Raw genomic sequence first — 20,187 nt, forward strand, 5'->3', positions numbered from 1 at the left:
TCCGATTCCTGTGCGAGTCGGCAGATCGCACTGCGATATGCGGACGGATCTGGGGGTGTCATTAACATATCATTGACACTCCCAGCCGTCCGCATAGGGCAGTGTGAACTGCCGGCGGGAGTAATGCGATGCGGGAAAACGCCGCGGATTCGCGGCGTTCCCGCATCGCAGCGGTGTGAACCCGGCCTTAATGTCAGTGTGAACAGGGCCTTAAAGTCAGCATTTTGTTTTTATCTTTGGATGGAGTGAAGAAGGATCAGAACGCCTGTCAATTTTTATCAGTCTGTGCCCCCGTTAGAAAATCCTGTAGAAAATTATCATTGAAAGTGAACGCAACAGAAAATCACAAATTTTGGATTGTCCCCAGAAAAGTAATAGAGCGGAAATCTTTCAATGGGGACACTGGTTCTGGTGACATGGGGGTCCACAAGAAATTACCTTAATTTGCAAGGATTACCTCTCCCTTCCTGTTGTGGCTATTTCACAGGAAGTGAAGGGAAATCTCCCCAATAGGACACAGATGGCAGAAAAAAATCTGACAGAGGTTATAACTCTTCCTTACGCTATCTTAAAAAAAAAAAAGTTTTGACCATAGTTCTACTTTAAGCCTGTGAACTATTGATTATAGAGATCAATAGATCAATAGATGAGCAATGACTTATCCCTTACCAAGTAGATTAGTCAGAGGCTTTAGTAAGACACAGCTGTGTCTGAAAGGAAGCTACATCTGCTGTGCTGGGTAGTTAGCTAACCCATTATGCTCAGGGAATCTTTTATTGTGTAGTAAATGTTTATTTGTAAATTTTGTGTATATTATAAAACATTTTAAAAATGTATAAGCTGTATAAGAACATTCAAAGAAAATCAACCTGAAACCAATGGGATTCTGCCATTTTGACATAAGCCTTAAGCATCTGTTTAAATACCTGTGTATTCTGTGCATTGACTATCAGCCAAAAGAAAGTAATGGATTATCTTTAGTAGTCACAGAAGTTTATGTATGTTACATACGTTTTTCAGTCCTATTAACATATTAAGGGATAGTTGTAATATCCTCCTCACCATAGCTTTACACAATAAGCAAATTAGCATAGCATCGGAGAGGGGACCAAACACAAACATAATTCATTTATACTTACTCGTTCCTGACCAGCAGTATCCCATATCAGAAATTTATGCAGCTCATTTTCACAAGGTACGGTTTTAGTCATAAATGACGCTCTTAGGAAAAAAGATGAAGTTACTTTGTAGGTATCACATACAAAACTATAGTTGCTCATATTAAGTGTTAGTTTATACATTAAGACACAGTACATCATAAATTTCACATTACTTACACAGTACCATGACTTTTTGGTTTCAGGCCACTTGATATAATTTGAAATAGTTTTTATTTAAGAAATAAAGGGCTCAGTTCACACTAGTGCGGGCCGTGCGTCTTGCGTTTGCTCGGGCACGGCAGCTTATTCATTTGAATGGGCTGCAGTGCCAGGTGAAACGCACCTTTTTTAAAAACATGACCCCAGGCAAACTGCATGGTCTTTTTGACCATACAGTTTCCCTGCAGTTCCCACAACTGTGATCACGCTGCGGGCTGAGATGCGTGGGGGGTGCGAATTACACCCCTGCGTATCTTGGAAAAAAAATTCGGAATTGATATGATTGCTGCAACCAGAAGGCATGGCCTGCACTAGTGTGAACCAAGCCTAAATCTGTAGCAGGTTTTAAGACATATAATATATGTCTGTATATTATTGGTTTTAATACAGTAAAAAGTGAAATGCTGATTGTTTTTTAAACACAGAATATAAGAAAATAGTACCATCCCATATAATAGCTGCCTTCTGAGAAAAAACATACCACATAACTACAATTGTTACATAGCATTGTGGAGTGGCAAAGTACAAAGTCAAAATTTGGCTTTTAATTTAGGAGTATATTTTTTTTCTTTTCAACATTGCGATGCATGAAGTGTAATTTGTTAAAGTAACATAAAGGTAAGATTGTATTGAGTCTGTATGCACACTTGCGAGAGTGCAGACTCTTAACCACTTCAGCCCCGAAAGATTTGGCTGCTGAATGACCAGGCCATTTTTTGCAATTCAGCATGCTTTAACTGACAATTGCGTGGTCGAGCGACGCTGTACCTAAACAAAATTGACGTCCTTTTTTTTCCTACCAATCAAGCTTTCTTTTGGTGGTATCTGATCGCCTCTCTGGTTTTTACTTTTTACACTATAAACAAAAAAAGAGCGACAATTTTGAAAAAAACACAATATTTTGTACTATTTGCTATAATAAATATCCCCATTGTTTTTTTTTTAAAAAAAGCTATTTTTTTTCTCAGTTTAGGCCGATATGTATTCTTCTACATATTTTTGGTAGAAAAAATCGCAATAAGCGTATATTGATTGGTTTTCGCAAAAGTTATAGCTTCTACAAAATAGGGGGGCCAAAGCTGGAGAAAGATTCCATTTTTACATTCAGGATCCACCCAGATGCCAGGTCTGGCAGCTGGCACAGCCTCTCAGCTGCACCGCTTGGAGACTGAGCCAGCTGCTCCCTCCCTGGGCCCAGCCCAGCACTCCGGTGAGCACTGGAGGTGCAGAACAGAGAGTCAGTTACTGACAGTTATGGCTCTCTGCTCAGAGCAGGTGAGTGTGAGTTTTTTTTTTATATACCCAATACTCCTCTTATAAAGTGGTTGTAAACCCACAAAAAAAGAAACATGCACGACAAAAGTCTAATGAGCTAGTTGCTTAGCATACTCTCTCATTATGAAACACTCCAGCGCTGTGACTGGCCGAAGATGTGATGACGTCACTCCCGTGCATGCACACGGGAGCTGCCGGTAACGGCACACTAACTGAAGCAATGGCGCGAATATGCCATTGATTCAGTGCGCATGTGCCAATGACATCGGCACATGCAGATACAGGGGATATCTCCTGAACCATGCAGGTTTAGGAGATATCCGGCGTAGCTACAGGTTTACAACCACTTTAAACACTAATTGCAAATATCAACCATAGCATTTAACTTCAAAGGCGTATGTATAGACAACTGTATTTAAAACTATAATCCCTACATAGTTGCTATTAACCACTTCCCACCCGGGCCAATGCATATATACGGCCGGGTGGGAGCCGTCTACTCCTGATAGGCCGTTCAGGAACGTCCTTCAGAAGTAGCAGGATCGCGCGCGCGCGTGCCCGCGCAGCGGCGCGATCCCGATGTGCTCGTGTCACCCGGACACGGCACATCTCAGATCGGCAGGAGGGCTCTGTGATTGGCCCTCCTGATCACATGTCGGCCGTGTCCAATCACGGCCGTCATGTGATGTAAACAAACAGCCGGTTGCTAGGCAATCGGCTCTCCTCTCCTCACACGGAAGTCATCGCTGAGGAGAGGAGAGTAGATCGCTGCAGCCGGCTGATGATCAGTGAGTATGAGCTGTTTTTTACAGCTTTTTACTCACTGATCATCAGTCTAGTGTCAACACACCACACAGTACAAACACAGTCCCCACATATGTCCCCAAAACACACATGTCCCCAAAACATACATGTCCCCAAATAATAAAAACACATGTCCCCAATAATAAAAACATGTCCCCCACATATGTCCCACTAAAATCACATGTCCCAATGATTATCTGCACACATATGTACGTGATCACCTGCACACATATGTACATGATCATTTGCGTACATATGTCCCTGATCACACAAACCAATTATTATACACTTAACGGAATTTTTTTACCAAAAACATGTAGCAGAATACATTTTGGCTTAAATTTATGACAAAATTTGATTTTATTGGATTTCTTTTCAAATAGAAAAAAGAAAATATTGTTTTTTTTCCAAATTTCCGCTTTTTTTGCGCTTATATCGCAAAAAATAAAAAATGGAGTCGTGAATAAATAACACCAAAATAAAGCTCTATTTATGCGAACAAAATGATAACCATTTCATTTGGGTACAGTGTAGCATGACCGCGCAATTGTCATTGAAAGCGCGAGAGCGATGAAAGCTGAAAATTGGGCTGGGAAGGAAGGGGGTGAAAGTGCCCTGTATTGTAGTGGTTAAAGCAGTTAGCATTCTGTATCACTACAGGAATGCTTTTTACAATGGGAATTAGACAGACGCAGGGTTTCTAAATTGTTTTGTTATGGGGCCCCATCACACAAAGTAATCGCCTTGATGGGGAATGAAGAAGAGGGGGGTATTTTTATTTATTTCAAGTTAACTTTTCTTAAAGGGTTGAATCGAGCATCAAAAAGAATGTCTAAAGAAGAGAAAATTACATGGGCATAAAACATATATGATGAATATGGTGTTTACATGTGTACTACCCACCAGAACTGGAAGCTCAGGAGCTTTTCAATTTAGCTTCTGGACATAGCCCTGGCTCCTCCTAGCTATCACAGATTGCATTTGGTTCTAGAACTTCTGGAGGCAAAGAAATGTAATCCTTGCACAATTTTATATTTGTAGTGATCGATTTGAACAAAGAAATTAATGATTTATTGCAATGGATTACTGTACTGGTATGGCAAGGTAAAATTTTATTTAACCACTTTCAGACCGGACCATTTTGCTGGCTTAAGACAAGACCACTTTTTGCGATTCGGCACTGCGTCGCTTTAACTGACAATTGCGCGGTCGTGCGACGTGGCTCCCAAACAAAATTGACGTCCTTTTTTTTCCCACAAATAGAGCTTTCTTTTGGTGGTATTTAATCACCCCTGCGGTTTTAATTTTTGGCACTATAAACAAAAAAAGAGCAACAGTTTTGAAAAAAGGCATTATTTTTTTTTTTGCTATAATAAATATCCCCCAAAAATATATAAAAAAAAAACATTTTTTTCCTCAGTTTAGGCCTATACGTATTCTTCTACATATTTTTGGTTAAAAAAAAATCACAATAAGCGATTATTGATTGGTTTGTGCAAAATTTATAGCTTTTACAAAATAGAAGATAGTTTTATGGCATTTTTATTAATAATTTTTTTTTTTTTACTAGTAATGGTAGCGATCAGTGATTTTTATTGTGACTACGACATAATGGAGGACACATCAGACATTTCTGACACATTTTTGGGACCATTGTCATTTATACAGCAATCAGTGCTATACAAATGCACTGATTCCTGTGTAAATTACACCGGCAGTGAAGGGGTTAACCAGGGGGTGGCAGTGTAGGGGTTAAGTGTGTCCTAGGGGCATGTTACTAACTGTGGGGGTCGTGGCTGTGTGTTAGTAAACACTGATCTCTGCTCCAATCACAGGGAGCAGAGATCAGTGTCACTTGTTGCTAGGCAGAACGGGTAGATGCTGTTTACTTCCACATCTCCCCATTCAGCCTCCCCGTGAGACGATCGCGGGTATCCCCGCGGTGAACGAGTCTGCGGGACCTGCGACTGGACTCACGGGGGTCCCGACCGGCATGCGTGCGCGCCGCCAGCAACACGCCTGCGATGGCAGGGCGGCAATTTCAAATGGATGTATCTGTACACCAATTTGCCTGCCCATGCCATTCTGCCGACGTACATCGCCGTGCGCCGGCCGGGAAGTGGTTAAAGTGTTGCTAAACCCAGGACCCTGCATTAACTATATCTGGTCTCGCACAGTACACATAACATGGAAATGCAATTACTTTAGTAAATATAAACTGCTAAATAACTTTTCTCATCAGCAGTATATAGCAGTCTTGTAACTTCTATATGTGTCAGGTTGAGCACTGGTTAAAGCTTGTAGCTTGAGTTTTCATTCTTCCCTGACTGCCCTATGAGGCTGCAGACCCTTGACCCTCTGTCTGGACAGTGCTGATTGGCCTTCTGCTGATCAAATGCACCCTCCCAAGAAAAAGAAATACACACCAAACTGAACATGTGCAGAGTGCCCCAAGGCTCTGTTCTATTAGGAGATGAATTGGGGACAGTAAAAGAAGGGGAGGATCAGAGAAGACATAATCAAACAGCCTTTTTACACAATGCGCAGGATTAACTTCTTAGGTTCCACAGCAAGTACAACAAGCCTGCTTTACTGCATATACAGACTGATTTTAGTGTTGTGGGTTTAGTAACACTAACAAAATTAGTTATTGCACTTTTTGCTGTTTGTTAGGACCTGGGTCTGAACCTGAAAACTCTGCTATGTCTGGTGATGTCTGGTGATGTCTCTTTTTGCTGGGCCATCTGCGATGCTGGACATCTCCCTGGAAAATTCCTTAACCACTTTCTGACAAGCTCGCGTAAATTTACTGCAGCAGGTTGGCTGAGAGCCAGGGGAGAATGCCCGCGGCCACCTCCGATCGTTATTCACCGAGGCAGAACGGGGATCTGCCTTTGTAAACAAGGCGATTCCCCGTTCTGCCAGATGACATGATAGAGATCTACTATTCCCAGTGATCGGGAACAGTAATCTCTGTCATGTCCTAGTAAGCCCATCCCCCCTACAGTTGGAACACACCCACTGAACACAGTTATCCCCTTATCGCCATCTAGTGTTAACCTCTTCCCTTCCAATGTCATTTATACATTGATCAGTGCATTTTTATAGCACTGTCATATGTAATAATGTCACTGGTCCCTAAAAAGTGTAATTTGGGGTCAGATTTGATTGCCGCAATGTCAAAGTCCCGCTAAAAATTGCAGATCGTTGCCATTACCAGTAAAAAATAAATAAATAAATAAAGGTCCATAAATCTATCCCGTAGTTTGTAGACGCAATAATTTTTGCACAAACCAATCAATATATGCTTATTGCAATTTTTTTTTTTACCAAAAATATGTAGAAGAATACATATTGGCCTAAATTTACAAAGAAATTTCTTTATTTACATTTCTTGGGCTATGTATTATAGCAAAAAGTAAAAAACATTGTTTTTTTCAAAATTGAACCTCTTTTTTGGCTATAGCGCAAAAAAAAAATGTATAGGTTTTGAAGTACCACCAAAGAAAGCTCTATTTGTGGGAAAAAAAGGACGTACATTTTGTTTGGGTACAATGTTGCACAACTGCGCAATTGTTAGTTAAAGCGATGCAGTGCTGTATCGCAAAAAATGGCTTGGTCATTAAGGGGACAAATCCTTCTGGGACTGAAGTAGTTACATTATCTTGCCTTGAACCCTGTTTTTCATGAACCTGTGACTCTTTGCTGCTCCCAAAAACTTCCTGATTTAAGCCATGTCTCTGCACTTCCTGTTCACCAGATTATTGTGCTCTATCCAGACAATAAGTTCTTGCCTCTCCTGTTGCCGGCTGTATCTTTGCTACCATTCGTTACCAACCTTTGGCTTGTTCCTCGACTATGCTTCTGCTTGATCCCAACCTGCAACCACTTATTACAAATGTTTGGTTTGTTTACTGACTATGCTTCTGCTTATTCCTACCTACTATATCTGCTACTAGCCCCTGGCTTCTTCACCTCCTGGTGGGGCGATCCTGAGGACCACGACCTGGTACTAACAAACAACAAAACCTTCACCATCAGGAGCTCTAGTAAACACTGGTTAGTACTTAGACTTTGCGCCTGCTTCTCTACTTATCCAACTGGTCAGTGTTGCTATAGCTACTGGCCTTAAGGCATGACTCCAAACCATGACAGACATATTTATTAAGCCCTACAGTCAATAAAATAGACACATTGTTGTGCGTATTACTTACCCAATGGTGGGGCTGATGTTATGGTCAAAATGGTCTTGAACAAATCGGCAAACAATGCTTGACTTGCCAACCCCAGTGTCCTGCAAATTAAATCATAAAAATATCAAGCTATTGTTAACCTCTAATACTAAACATGCCTGTAAGAAAAAAATATATGAGGTTACCACTGAATAGGAGGTTACTTTTCTATGGTAATGGTTATATGTATATGCTGTATATGGGACAGCTCTGGAGGTCATCAAAAGGTTAAACATCCATATTGGGATGTGAATGGCCACAGGTTTATAATTCATCTGTCAGTTGCTTATTAGCAGATAGAAGCAAACAAAAACAAAAAAATAATGTGCCCACATGTTTGACAATCATGTATGCCAATGCTCTAGGCAGCAGCAGTATTTCAGGGAAACAACATTTCACTTCTTCATCAGGGATATTACCACATCTACAACATGATTCATATCCACCTCGGTGGGAAGGAGGAATGGTGCTATTAAGGGAGTGTTATAACTCCCTGGGGGTTATTTACGAAAGGCAAATCCACTTTGCACTGAAAGTGCACTTGGAAGTGCAGTCGCTCTAAATCTAAGGGGTAGATTTGAAATGAGTGGAAGCTTTGCTGATTTTATCATCCAGTCATGTGCAAGCTAAAATGCTGTTTTTTATTTTCCTTGCATGTCCCACTCGGATCTACAGCGACTTTTCTTCCAAGTACACTTGCAGTGAAAAGTGAAGTTTACTTCCTCTTTAATAGTGGTTGGTTTCAGCAGTCAGACCGTTCTCTAACAATCACCTGAAATTTATTGAGTAACCCAGTGGGGATCAAAGATACAGAAAGCCACTGGACAGAAAATAATTTTGAGATCTAATGGATTACCATACTTCAAGTATTTGCCATGCCTCACACATCTACCAATTTGGCAAGCCTTTGTCTTATGTGATATTTCCCTTATCTTTATAGTAATGACATATGTAAATCAATAGCTATAGCTAGTCCCGGATGTAGACCTTGGGGGACCTGGGGTACTTCAAGTTTCGGAGCCCCTCAACATAGAAATTAAATTGTATGACAAATAAAAAAAGTGAACTGAAATGAATTATAAACCACATTTATTCTAAGTAAATAGGTTAGGTTCCCGAAGAAGACACTTGTCTGATTTTTGCTCAATTTTTTTGACTATAAGAATACACATTACACAGGTAATTGGAACTGTCAAGTCATACATCATAGTTATCATCACACTACAATATTTACAAAAAGTCTTTCTTCCTGCACTTAGCATCTGCAAAATCTTTAACTAACTCATCAAACTGTATCATCTTTAGAACTCTGCTTTGTACAGCTGGTAGGCACAGAGCACTTAGGCATTCATCGGTGGTTCTCAGATTATTCTTTATCAGTGCAAATTTGCTAAGTTACCTTTCTCCTGAAAAACTAGTGACCATCATGCTCAACTATATTATAATAGGTATATTAACACCTGGAAAGGTTTCAACAAACCTTCATCATGTAATAAAACTGCCTGTTAAGATGGAGTGAGACATGAACAGAGATTGGCAAAGGCTGTAAACTGGACATCGAACACATTACTGAAGTCTCAGGGGAAAAAATAGTTTATATATATATATATATATATAAAGGAAGTCTGAAGTCCCCTCTAGCAAAGAGGTCCAGAGCAATTGCCCCTTTTGCTCCATTTTTTTTTGTAAATTGTTTATTTGCGTAACAATAAGGTACAAACATCAAACATAAGGGGTTACATGAAACAGAGCAATTGTTGTTTATGTTGAAAATACATACTATGTAGATCAAAATAGGCTATAAATGTGGTGTTAATGTTTATGCAAATTCTATAGTCCTGGTCTAGCCACTCAAACTATATGTTAGGAAGCGCACTGTGTCCTGTGTCGATATAGATTTTATTATTTTTTTCTTTCTATCTCTCTCTCTCTCTCTTTATTGTTCTCTATAAGACGGAGTGGGAGGCGTGGGAGGACGACCACTGGGCCATCCAACCCTTGCCTAGAGTCAAGCAAAATCTTTGGAACTTTTGATCCATTTTAAATCCAGAACTGGCTATAGCACAGACTCGGATATGCATACTTTGTGTATCTGTGTACAGAAAATGACACAAGGGCATAGAAGCAGGAAATAAACAATCTATAGGGACAATTGGAATATTTTCTGTACACACAAAGAAAAGATGTCCCACAGGCATGTTTATTTTTCAGGCCTTATGTTGTAACCATTGGCTAAATGCCCAAACTCAAAAAAAAAAAAAAAAAAAAAAAAAGCACTGGCTGCCTTACTTTTTTCAATTGTGAAAAAAGTATATAACGTGCGCTGTCTAAATATAAATGCGTTAATGAGTAAATACCCAGAATAAACAAAATATAGTGCATTAAATCATATAAAGTATAAGCATGTGCACCGATCTTAATGCATATAAAAAATCATGTGTATAACGACACTGCATATAACATCTAAAAGAAAAAAAAATTATATATATATATATATATATATATATATATATATATATATATATTTTTTATTTTTTTATTTAAACCTGCAGGACTGGGCACACAGTTGGCCCATTGTAATTCCCTCTTAAAGCAGAACCAAAGTTGAAAAAAAAAGGGCATTATCTCTAGAACCTATACACAACTGTTAACTCATATACAGGCGCCTGATCTTCTGCCCTGCAGTGAGAAATTGGAAAGAGACATTGGCCCTATTGATAGAGAACAATGGGAGCAAATACTAAAAGCTGGACCCCTAGTGTCAGTGTCTGCGGCCCAAAATCTATTGCACCTGTTTATTTTACATAGAGTGTATAGGACCCCAGTACAATTACACCAATGGGGAAGAAGAGACTCATATGCCCTAAGTTTCAGGCTCATCCGGGAGACCTCAAACATATGCAGTGGAAATGCCCCAAACTCATTAGATACTGGAATAACATTGTCATGACCATCAATACTATCAGGTTCAGCTATCTATAGATCCCTTGGTGTGCTTGCTGGGAGGTCTGGACGAAGAGTTGTACTCCCCTCCTGTATACATTACTCTTATTAGACTACTTTATTTGGCCAGAAAACTTATAGCGAGGTATTGGTTGTCTACCCAGATCCCGACGAGCAAGCAATGGATCCAAGCAGTTAACAATATTCTTATTCGTGAAAAGAATATCTATTATCATACAAAAATCACCTAAGAAGTTCAAAAAAATATGGCAATGTTGGTTGGGCACCCCAATAGTAGCTCCTCCACAGGCTACTAGAATATTGATAGACCAGTGAAGATGTGCTTACAGTTTAAAGAGGCATGCAATGGTTGACACACATTATGGCGAGACGCAGTGGACAAATTACTTTTTCGGTAGAAGGTATATAGCTATAAGAACATGTATCGGAAGAAGAGTACACTGGTATAGTCAGGTTGAAATTTATTTTTTTGTTTTGTTTTTGTTTTTTTCCTTTTTTGAAGTTTCTACAAAAGACAATATGGAGGATATACTGTGAACTTATATAAGATACATTATAGTATCAGTCAAAATGAATACTCCCTGTATATGTAAAGTTGTTTCTGTTTCTTGTATGGACTGTATATATGCATATATGTATTGGAATTGCCTTTTGCTTTTGTCACAATAAAATCCTTTTGATTTAAAAAAAGAAGGCAGAGGGTGTCCCAAAAGAGTGTGGATGTTTCTATGAGTGGACTGGATCAGTAGGCAGTAGGGCATTATTTGTTTCGCTTCCCCGTAGAGGGGAAGTCTGGAGCAGTGGAAGAACCTTCATTTCTTGTGAGCAGCAGATCTCTTTCTGAATTATGCAGAACTGTTTTCAGTTCTGGTGTAGACGTTTTGGCAGAGTGCCACCACCTTCCAAGGATGATTTATTAAACAGTTAAAAGGCATTTCTGATGTGGGCTTCTCCTAACCTCTATATAGGGACATTTTCTAAAAACAAAACTTGAGTACAAGGAGCAGAGTAGGGTCTATTGTTATAAGGCCTGGAGCAGGTTAGCAAAGGACTGTTAACAGCTACTGGTTAAGCCAGATCAGTTCCCCCTTCTGATTACCCCACACATAAGGAAGAGCATTCAAGTTTCAAAGTTCCTGTACTTTCCAACTAGTGAAGTAATCTACAACTAATATAAGTCAATATGAACTGCTATATGGTGTAGAGGCCTCTAATCTTACATTCCCACATCTTCAACTTTCGGCTGCAAGTCTCAGTAACTCATGAAGTAGGTCACTAGAAAAGTATACTTGAATAACGCAGACCTTGTATCATTTTAATAACATTATGGATTTTCCTTTTCCTGGCCGGAGCAAATAAGACAGAATATCCACAGCACTTTCATCGGTAGTTTACAAAGCTATTTCCCAGATGGAAATGTTATCTGGATGAATTTCCAGGAAGCACATCATTTGCCTGCATTCTCTGATTGAAACAAGGAGGACGGAGGTTAACAAGGGAAGAGGGGGAGGTGGAACAGACAGGGAACTCGCCAGCCTGTTACATAGCTCATCCTTTTGTATGTGGTCTGTTTTCCTTGCTGTTAGCAAAATTATTTACATCTGATATTGCAAAATTTCCTCTTGTTGAGCCTGCCCTCCAAATTTCTGTACAGAAAACCTAGTGTGTCACACAAGATGAATGCACTGTTTGTCTTGTCACTGCCACTTATACGCAAACTGTCTCTGGCATTTCCTAAAGCCCTGTTACTAGAAATGAGTACATGTAGAGATGTAAAAAGCAGAAAGATTTTTCCTGCCTTTATATAAACAAATGTACCAACATTATATCACAAAGAAGAACATTTGTCACCTCAAAGTCTTCATAATACAGGCTGACCATACCCTATAAATATTATTACACAACAGGGGCGGACTGACAACTCATGGGGCCCCCGGGCAATAGGAGATTATGGGGCCCCCAGGCAATCAGAGATTATGGGGCCACACAGTAGACACAAACACACACACATAGTATACAATCACACAGTATACACAGACATGTTTCTATTGGCTGAGAGGGTACTGGAGAGGTGGGACAGCTATAATCTCAGGATTTTTAGCCCAAAAGGATTGTTGGTAAGGGGCATTTCAGAGATAGATGTAAAAAAAAACACAGATTTTTACATATTGTTCCTGGTTTTACTGAGGCTGGCAACCCTGATGGGGACCCCTAGTGGCCAGGGGCCCTCGGGCAGTGCCCGAGTGACCCAATGGTCAGTCCGCCCCTGTTACACAACATATACTCTCCTTTAGAGCTACCATAAACTATGTAGTGCAAGGGTCTGTCTGATATTATACTATTTGAATATGTAGATTGAATCTAAAGAAGATTGTTATAATTAGATTGAATAGTGTATGGAAAGCTTAAGAGAAACAGAGTCTGCAAATGCTGAACTTTTAAAAATGCCTCTTGTCTGTTATTATTCTCATCCACCAGTCACTGGCCCAGAATATGTATACAAATCATTTAAAAAAGTTTGGACTATAAAATAAACATACATACTCACCTCCATGCTGCAGCATCTATCTGATGCTGTCCCCCACTGGCTATAAGCTTTAGAAGTGAGCAATCTCACAACTACTGATCATTTAATTCACAGTCTTCTCGAAGCTAAGAGTGGTTGAGGGCAGGGATTACTACGCCCAAGTGGGGTGGGGACCCAGAGAAATTGCTCACTGGTGCCCCCAAAGGCTGGCTGCCACTGTCATTTACCTCAAGGTTGGCATTAAAGTGTTACTAAAGTCATACATTTATTATTTTATTAAAATAACAAATATGTTATACTTACCTGCTTTGTGCAGTGGTATTGCCCAGAGTGGCCCAGATCCCCCTCTTTTGGGGCCCCCTGGCGGCGATCTTGGCTCCTCCTCTTCTTTTTTAGGACTACCATAGCCAGCCAATTTCTAAGGGGAGATACGTGGTCTGTGCAACAGTTCTATATTACACTTTGTAACTCTTCTTTAATTTCGGTTGTGCAGCATTTCTGAGCTGGTCCTGCTAAGTTTGTACTGGAATCCACCAGCCCAGTAATCTGTCACCTCACTGCCAGTTACATTGATTCATATATTACACTTGAATACTAGGAAGTTGAACTCTTCTACATATCTTGTGCTTATTCTTCTCCTGAGGCCTCACTCCATTTTCCGTGACTTCCATACTGAGTGCCTAGGATTCGGTGATGTCGGACCTAGTATTGGGGTTTCAATAGCTAAGGAAAGAGCCTAAGCACACAAGCGCCTTCATTTCCATCACCTATGTCAAGCCACACCACTTCCCAACTGGCTGCTTATCCACTCGACACTAGTACTGTAGTCATTAGCAATGGCAATAAAGCCTCCTTTGAACAGCTTCACCGCATTTTGAAAATCTGTACTGCATCATCTTCTCTAAATCATCTTGTCCCATAGTAAGCCCAGTTCTTGTGATATGCCATACATGCATGCACCCCTTTAAGAATGTCCTCAAGTAACTTCAGACCAGGCCAAGTTGAATAACAATAAATGTTTTTTTCACTGAATTGAACAGTTCAACAAAGATGTCTTCAGCACACATTCCTGTACATGATCTTCTAATGCCGCGTACACAGGATCGGATTTTCGGACAGCAAAAGACAGATGAGAGCTTTTCATCGGAAAATGCGACCATGTGTATGCTCCATGGGAATTTAGCTGGCCGAATTCCCGCCAGCAAAAATTTTAGAGCATGTTCTCAATTTTACGATCGGTGGGTCCGATCGTGTCTATGCAATTCTGACGCATGCTCAGATTCAACTACGAGATGGAAGCTATTGGCTACTGGCTATTGAACTTCCTTTTTCTAGTCCCGTTGTACGTGTTATACATCACCACGTTCTTGACGGTCGGAATTTGGCGTGACCGCGTGTAGGCAAGACAGCTTGAGCAGAATTCTGACAGGAAAACCATCAGACCCTTTTCCGACCATAACTCTGATCGTGTGTATGCGGCATCTTAGTTAGTCCACTGGTGCCCCTGATTGCCCAATGAGTTAGTCATACCTTAAATAGGTGAAAAAGTCCTCTAAATCCTTTAGTCAAGCATGAGTCCATACCCCTGAAACCCCAGGTGGGCTCTTACAAGGGGTGGTCAAGTGCAAAGTAATGGATCACATCCTTAGCAGCATGTCCTTTGCTTGGGAAGACCTGGGACCCAACCTCTGGGTGTCTTGCTAACTAGGGTGCCCCGGAGAGGTGGTTCCCTCACTTTTTATGTGTTTTCCCCAGCAGAGAGTGGTAGTTCCCCAAAAAGCCCAGAAAAACTTGACCATCAGTGTAGACCCTTATGTCCCAAGGTTTACCATCTCAGCAGGGAAAGAACAGCTAAACTTTGCAATATTCTATAACACAAAATGGGTTAACTGGAGCAAGGTTCTTAAAGTTTAGTTGGTGGGGTATGGGGGGGGATTAGGTTAGAGATCAGCTTTAAAAGGAAACTGCATTGAAAGAAATATAGTGGCTACCATTGCTGACCTCCTTATAAAACTGCTAGGTACTTGGCCATCTCTGGCTCCATTATTTCCTGAGTCGGTGACCTGGAGCAAGTATGCAGATCAGGAAAGCCAGGTAAACTCCAGAGCTTCTAGCAAATGCACACAGTGAAATCAACATACTCATTTCTATGCTGGATCTTAAAGACAGAAGTTTGGAGAAATGTGCAGCACTCAGGGGTGTACTCACTTTTGTTGCCAGCAGTTTAGACATTAATGGCTGTGTGTTAAGTTATTTTGAGGGGACAGCAAATTTACACTGTTATACAAACTGTACACTCACTACTTTACATTGTAGCAAAGTGTAATTTCTTCAGTGCTGTCACATGAAAAGATATAATAAAATATTTACAAAAATGTGAGGGGTGTACCCACTTTTGTGAGATACTTTAATGCTTGTGGTCACTATAGCAATGCACTATATAGTGGTTTACTATTTTTGTCAAATTTGTGTATGGTCTGTATATTGCACCATGAATGTGGTTCTCACTAGCTTGCATTTTATATAAGGTTTTGTTGATATATGGTTAATGAATTATGCACTGTAATGATGATTTATTTTAAATGTTGCTTTTTTTGATTATTTAGCAATGTATGCAGAATGTTTCTTCATTTTCAATTTTTGTTAGAGCAGGGCACTTCTGTTTTCTTACATTTTCCACTGATATCACAATTAGAAAACCTTCTCTGAACAACACCATGCCACCAATCACTGGAGTACATGCACAGATTTTTAGACAGAATCAGCAGCACGAAATGAGGTGTACTCACTTTTGTGAGATACTGTATGTCTGAACAGCATTATAACCATATAATTCTTCTTCGAATCTTTCAACTTCACTAGAAAACATTTATATGCAGTTATACGCATATACAAGTGTATAAGTGTAAATTATGCCAAAAAACACTTATATCAAACGCAAGATTTTGATTTGGGTTCTAGATTGGCAATAACAGAGCTGAGTTCAGGTTCATAAAATAAAAATTCTGTATGGATCTGAAAGCGGTGTCTTTTGCGCCCACATGCCTTTAGTCTCTTGCAGTCCCCATCTACAGCAGAGCTTAGTGAGGAGGAGAAAGAAGCATGAGCCAACCAGGTTTGCTGCAGTGCACGCAGAATACTGATTGGAGGACAAAGCAGAAAAATGAACTCACTGGCATGTTACTTTTCTTTCATTCTCCAGACACAGGATAGGAGTGAGGGTCTTAGTCGCCTGACAAGTAGCGTCCCGTTCTGTACAATGGAACCGTTCTAATCGGAGTGACACAAGTCACTCCGACTTAGAAAAAGGTTCCTGTACGACTTTGGGGGCGACTTGCATTGACTTCTATACAGAAGTCATTTTGCAAGTCGCTGCAGAGGTCGCGTCCAGGTCGCCTGAGGCAGTCGCGCTGTAAGTCGTGCTGCCTCCGTGTGAACCGGACCTCAGGAGGAGGCTGTAAGTGAAAGTGAAACTGCAGCAAAGAAAGATCAGACCAACTTTTGTACTAGATGGAGCTGTGCTGTGTGGTAGCTGTGTAAATCTCATGATTAGATAATGATAATTATTTCATCTGTGTGTTTAAATGTTTGCCTGGAGTTCAGCTTTAACAACACCTATGACAATGGCTAGCCTTTTAAATGATGGGAATAAAAATTGTAAAATTAGTTTTAAAAAGGCAGTACCCAGGATCTACTCTATATGCTTGCAGCTTGTGACTATAAGTCCTTTTGTACTTGCTAAACTAAGAGGTTTTCAGCATATAAAATTATTTAAAAAATGAACAATACCCTGGCACTGAGAATAATAATAGAAGAGTAAAAGGAAAACTGTATACAATTGCCAACACATGCATGCCGCAATAACATCTGCCAAAATCAAAGTTTGTGGTTACATGTTGTACGGAACAATAAAAAAAAGACAAAAGCAAGATGGAAGTTTTTGCTGTAAAGCCACTGTTTAAGTAACGCATCTCTGTTGTCTCTTTTGTGCAATACCTTTCCTCTCTTTTATTCTCTGAGATGCAGTTCTGCACTATGTATTACTGGCAGAAGAATGGATAAACCTATGGGCCAAGTAAGTACAGTTGCCAGTGACTTGAATTTATAATCAGCACTTGATACAGAATCAGCAAACCAATGTCCTTCTTCGGTTAGAAACTTTGTTCCTTTGTACACCGCCATCCCACCCGTAACCTTCGATTAAAACCGATTTTAAACAACACTCACCCCCAGAAGGCAAACTTTCAGCTCTCGGATAGCCATCCTTTAAAGGGATTCTTGTTTCCTATACCACATCATCTGGAGAGCAGCACTTCAGCACACAGACATCTCCCAAGCTGCTCTTGTATGCTCATGTGGATTGAATGCAAATAATTTCCTGACTTAACAAAAAGAGAGAGAGAGAGAGAGAGAGAGAGAGAGAGAGAGAGAGAGGAGGTTTTAATTCCTACAAAACAAACGGAAACCAGTCTGGGCTATTTATGGGCAGTCCCGTCACATGGCCTACAGACAGCTACTCATTTGCTGCTTTCGTAATCCCCCAAAAATGCTGCACATTATACAAAAAAATACTTTAGGGGCACGCAATGACTGAGACGAATCCCTTATGTATCCAGGAGGTGCTGTATTAACTGTTAGGTCACTAGATTTAAGGATTTTTGTCGTTTTTGGTTTTTTTTCCAGTACGTAAACCATAACAGCTAGGATGAGCTAAAGTGGAAAGTGATTGCAATCCAGGAAAAAGGGTGGAGAGGAATTCACTGCTACAGTACTATCTCTGGAAAACTGCACATTCAAGACCTTCTGTTATAGGACACTAACAGAAATGATATACTAAGTTGTTCACTACAAAGATTTGCTTGCTTCTAGCAATTTATGACACTGCTACACCTCTTGTGCCCCCATATTTTCACATACAGGGCTTTTTTTCAGCGAGAACGCCAGGGAACGCAGTCCCAGCACCTCCAGCACTGAATGTATGTAATGACAAGGAGTGCTGGGGTATGCTGAAGGTCTATTCATGCTGGCTACTGGCGGATCTATTGCTGCTGGTGGTGTTTTTTTTTTTTTTGCATTCTGTAAATGGGATAGACCTACTGTTGAGGAAGGGGTCTATTGTTGCTGGCTACTGGGAGGTCTGTTGTTGCTGGGGTGGATCTATTGTAGCTGGGAGTAACTATAGTTGCTGGGGGGGTACTTTTCCTGGGAGAGCTATAGTTGCTATGTGGGTCTATTGTTGCTGAGGGGGGGGTCTATTTTTGCTTGGGGGGTCTATTGTTGCTGGATGAATCTATTTTGGCTGGGGGGGGAGGGGGCGGTCTGTTGTTGCTGCTAGAGATCCATTTTACTGCCTTTTGTTTGCAAATTCCATACAAACCACCTAGTACTAAAAAATGATATTTGGCTCTGTATTCTCTAAAAAGGGCAAACTGGGAGGTATGAGAAAAAAGCTCTGTTCATACATACACCATTATGATGTCATGGTGATATATCTGTGTTTACTTAGCTATGGGGGGAGGTTGGAGGCATGTTTTGGACTTGCTATAACGGAAGATTGAGTTCACTTATGATTGCAAATGCATGCAACCACAACCTCTGTTTTTTAATACGTTTTTGCAAGTAGTTTAGACACTGAATGTATTTCTTGCTACAGTATGTACCGTATATACTCGAGTATAGGCCGACCCGAATATAAGCCGAGGCCCCCAATTTACCCCCAAAAAAACTGGCAAACTTATTGACTCGTGTATAAGCCGAGGGTGAGACATGCCTGTCCATCCCTGTGTGTGTGTCCGTCCATCCCTGTGTGTCCGTCCATCCCTGTGTGTCCGTCCATCCCTGTGTGTCCGTCCATCCCTGTGTGTCCGTCCATCCATCCCTGTGTGTGTGTGTGTCCATCCATCCATCCATCCCTGTGTGTGTGTGTCTCCATCCATCCATCCATCCATCCCTGTGTGTGTGTGTCTCCATCCATCCATCCATCCCTGTGTGTGTGTGTATGTGTGTGTGTGTGTATGTGTGTGTGTGTGTGTGTGTGTGTGTGTGTGTGTGTGTGTGTGTGTGTGTGTGTGTGTGTGTGTGTGTCCAGCCTACCTGTGTCCCGAGCCTTTGTCCCGAGCCTCCGTCCCGTGCCTTGCCTCCTTGCCTCCGTGCCTTGCCGCCGTGCCTTGCCTCCGTCCCGTCCCGTCCCGTCCCGTGCCGTGCCTTGCCTTGCCTCCGTCCCGTGCCCTCTTCGTCGGCGCCTCGGCGGCCATTGTAAAATTCAAAAGCTGCGCCGCCGCCTTCGCCTGTGATAGGCGGAACACTGAATTTCCCAGCAGCCTGTGTTCCGCCTATCACGTACATCGTATCATCCTCGTCCGTAGTACGAGGATGATACGATGTCCGTGATAGGCGGAACACAGGCTGCTGGGAAATTCAGTGTTCCGCCTATCACAGGCGAAGGCGGAGCCGGAGGCGCGGCTTTTGAATTATAGAATGGCCGCTGTCTGTCTGCTCGACACGCTGATCGAGCGGGCAGACAGCGATGACTCGAGTATAAGCCGAGGGGGGCACTTTCAGCCTCAAAAAAGAGGCTGAAAATCTCGGCTTATACTCGAGTATATACGGTATGTCACAATTTGGAAATAATGTTAGAGTAGAGTTAGAGCCTGGTAAAATCTTCGGGGAGAGGCACTGATGGCATATATTACTTTGATTCTTAAAGAGGGCAAAGACCCAATGGCACCGCAGAGTTATAGGCCAATATCATTGCTGAACACCAATATAAAGATCTTTGCAAAAATAATAGCGGGAAGATTAAAACCTTTTTTGTCACAATGGGTTCACGAGGACCAGTTGGGTTTTGTAGCAGGAAGGGAAGAGAAGGTTAACTATCTAAAATCCCTGTTCCTAATTCATGAGTCAAGAGAGAGTGGGGCCCCGGTCGTACTACTGTCGATAGATGCTGAAAAGGCCTTCGACAGAGTCGACTGGGGCTTCATGATGGAAACGCTGAGACATCTAG

General features: G+C 41.2%; 1 protein-coding gene across 1 annotated transcript in view; it reads right to left on the reverse strand.

The window, feature by feature from the left end:
* RAB31 (RAB31, member RAS oncogene family) overlaps positions 1-17,610 on the reverse strand; it is a 46,859-nt gene extending 29,249 nt beyond the window's left edge. Inside the window, exons 1-3 of the mRNA XM_077492448.1 lie at positions 17,409-17,610; positions 7,673-7,752; positions 1,140-1,221 (exon numbers count right to left, since the gene is read on the reverse strand). Coding sequence (XP_077348574.1) covers positions 1,140-1,221; positions 7,673-7,752; positions 17,409-17,444 — 198 coding nt within the window. The 5' untranslated portion in view covers positions 17,445-17,610. The remainder of the gene's footprint in view (positions 1-1,139; positions 1,222-7,672; positions 7,753-17,408) is intronic.
* Positions 17,611-20,187: the final 2,577 nt, after the last annotated feature.

The sequence above is a fragment of the Lithobates pipiens genome, unplaced genomic scaffold (assembly GCF_037356315.1).
Source record: "Lithobates pipiens isolate NorthernLeopardFrog02 unplaced genomic scaffold, aLitPip1_a1.2 Scaffold_19, whole genome shotgun sequence".
NCBI classification, from domain to species: domain Eukaryota; kingdom Metazoa; phylum Chordata; class Amphibia; order Anura; family Ranidae; genus Lithobates; species Lithobates pipiens.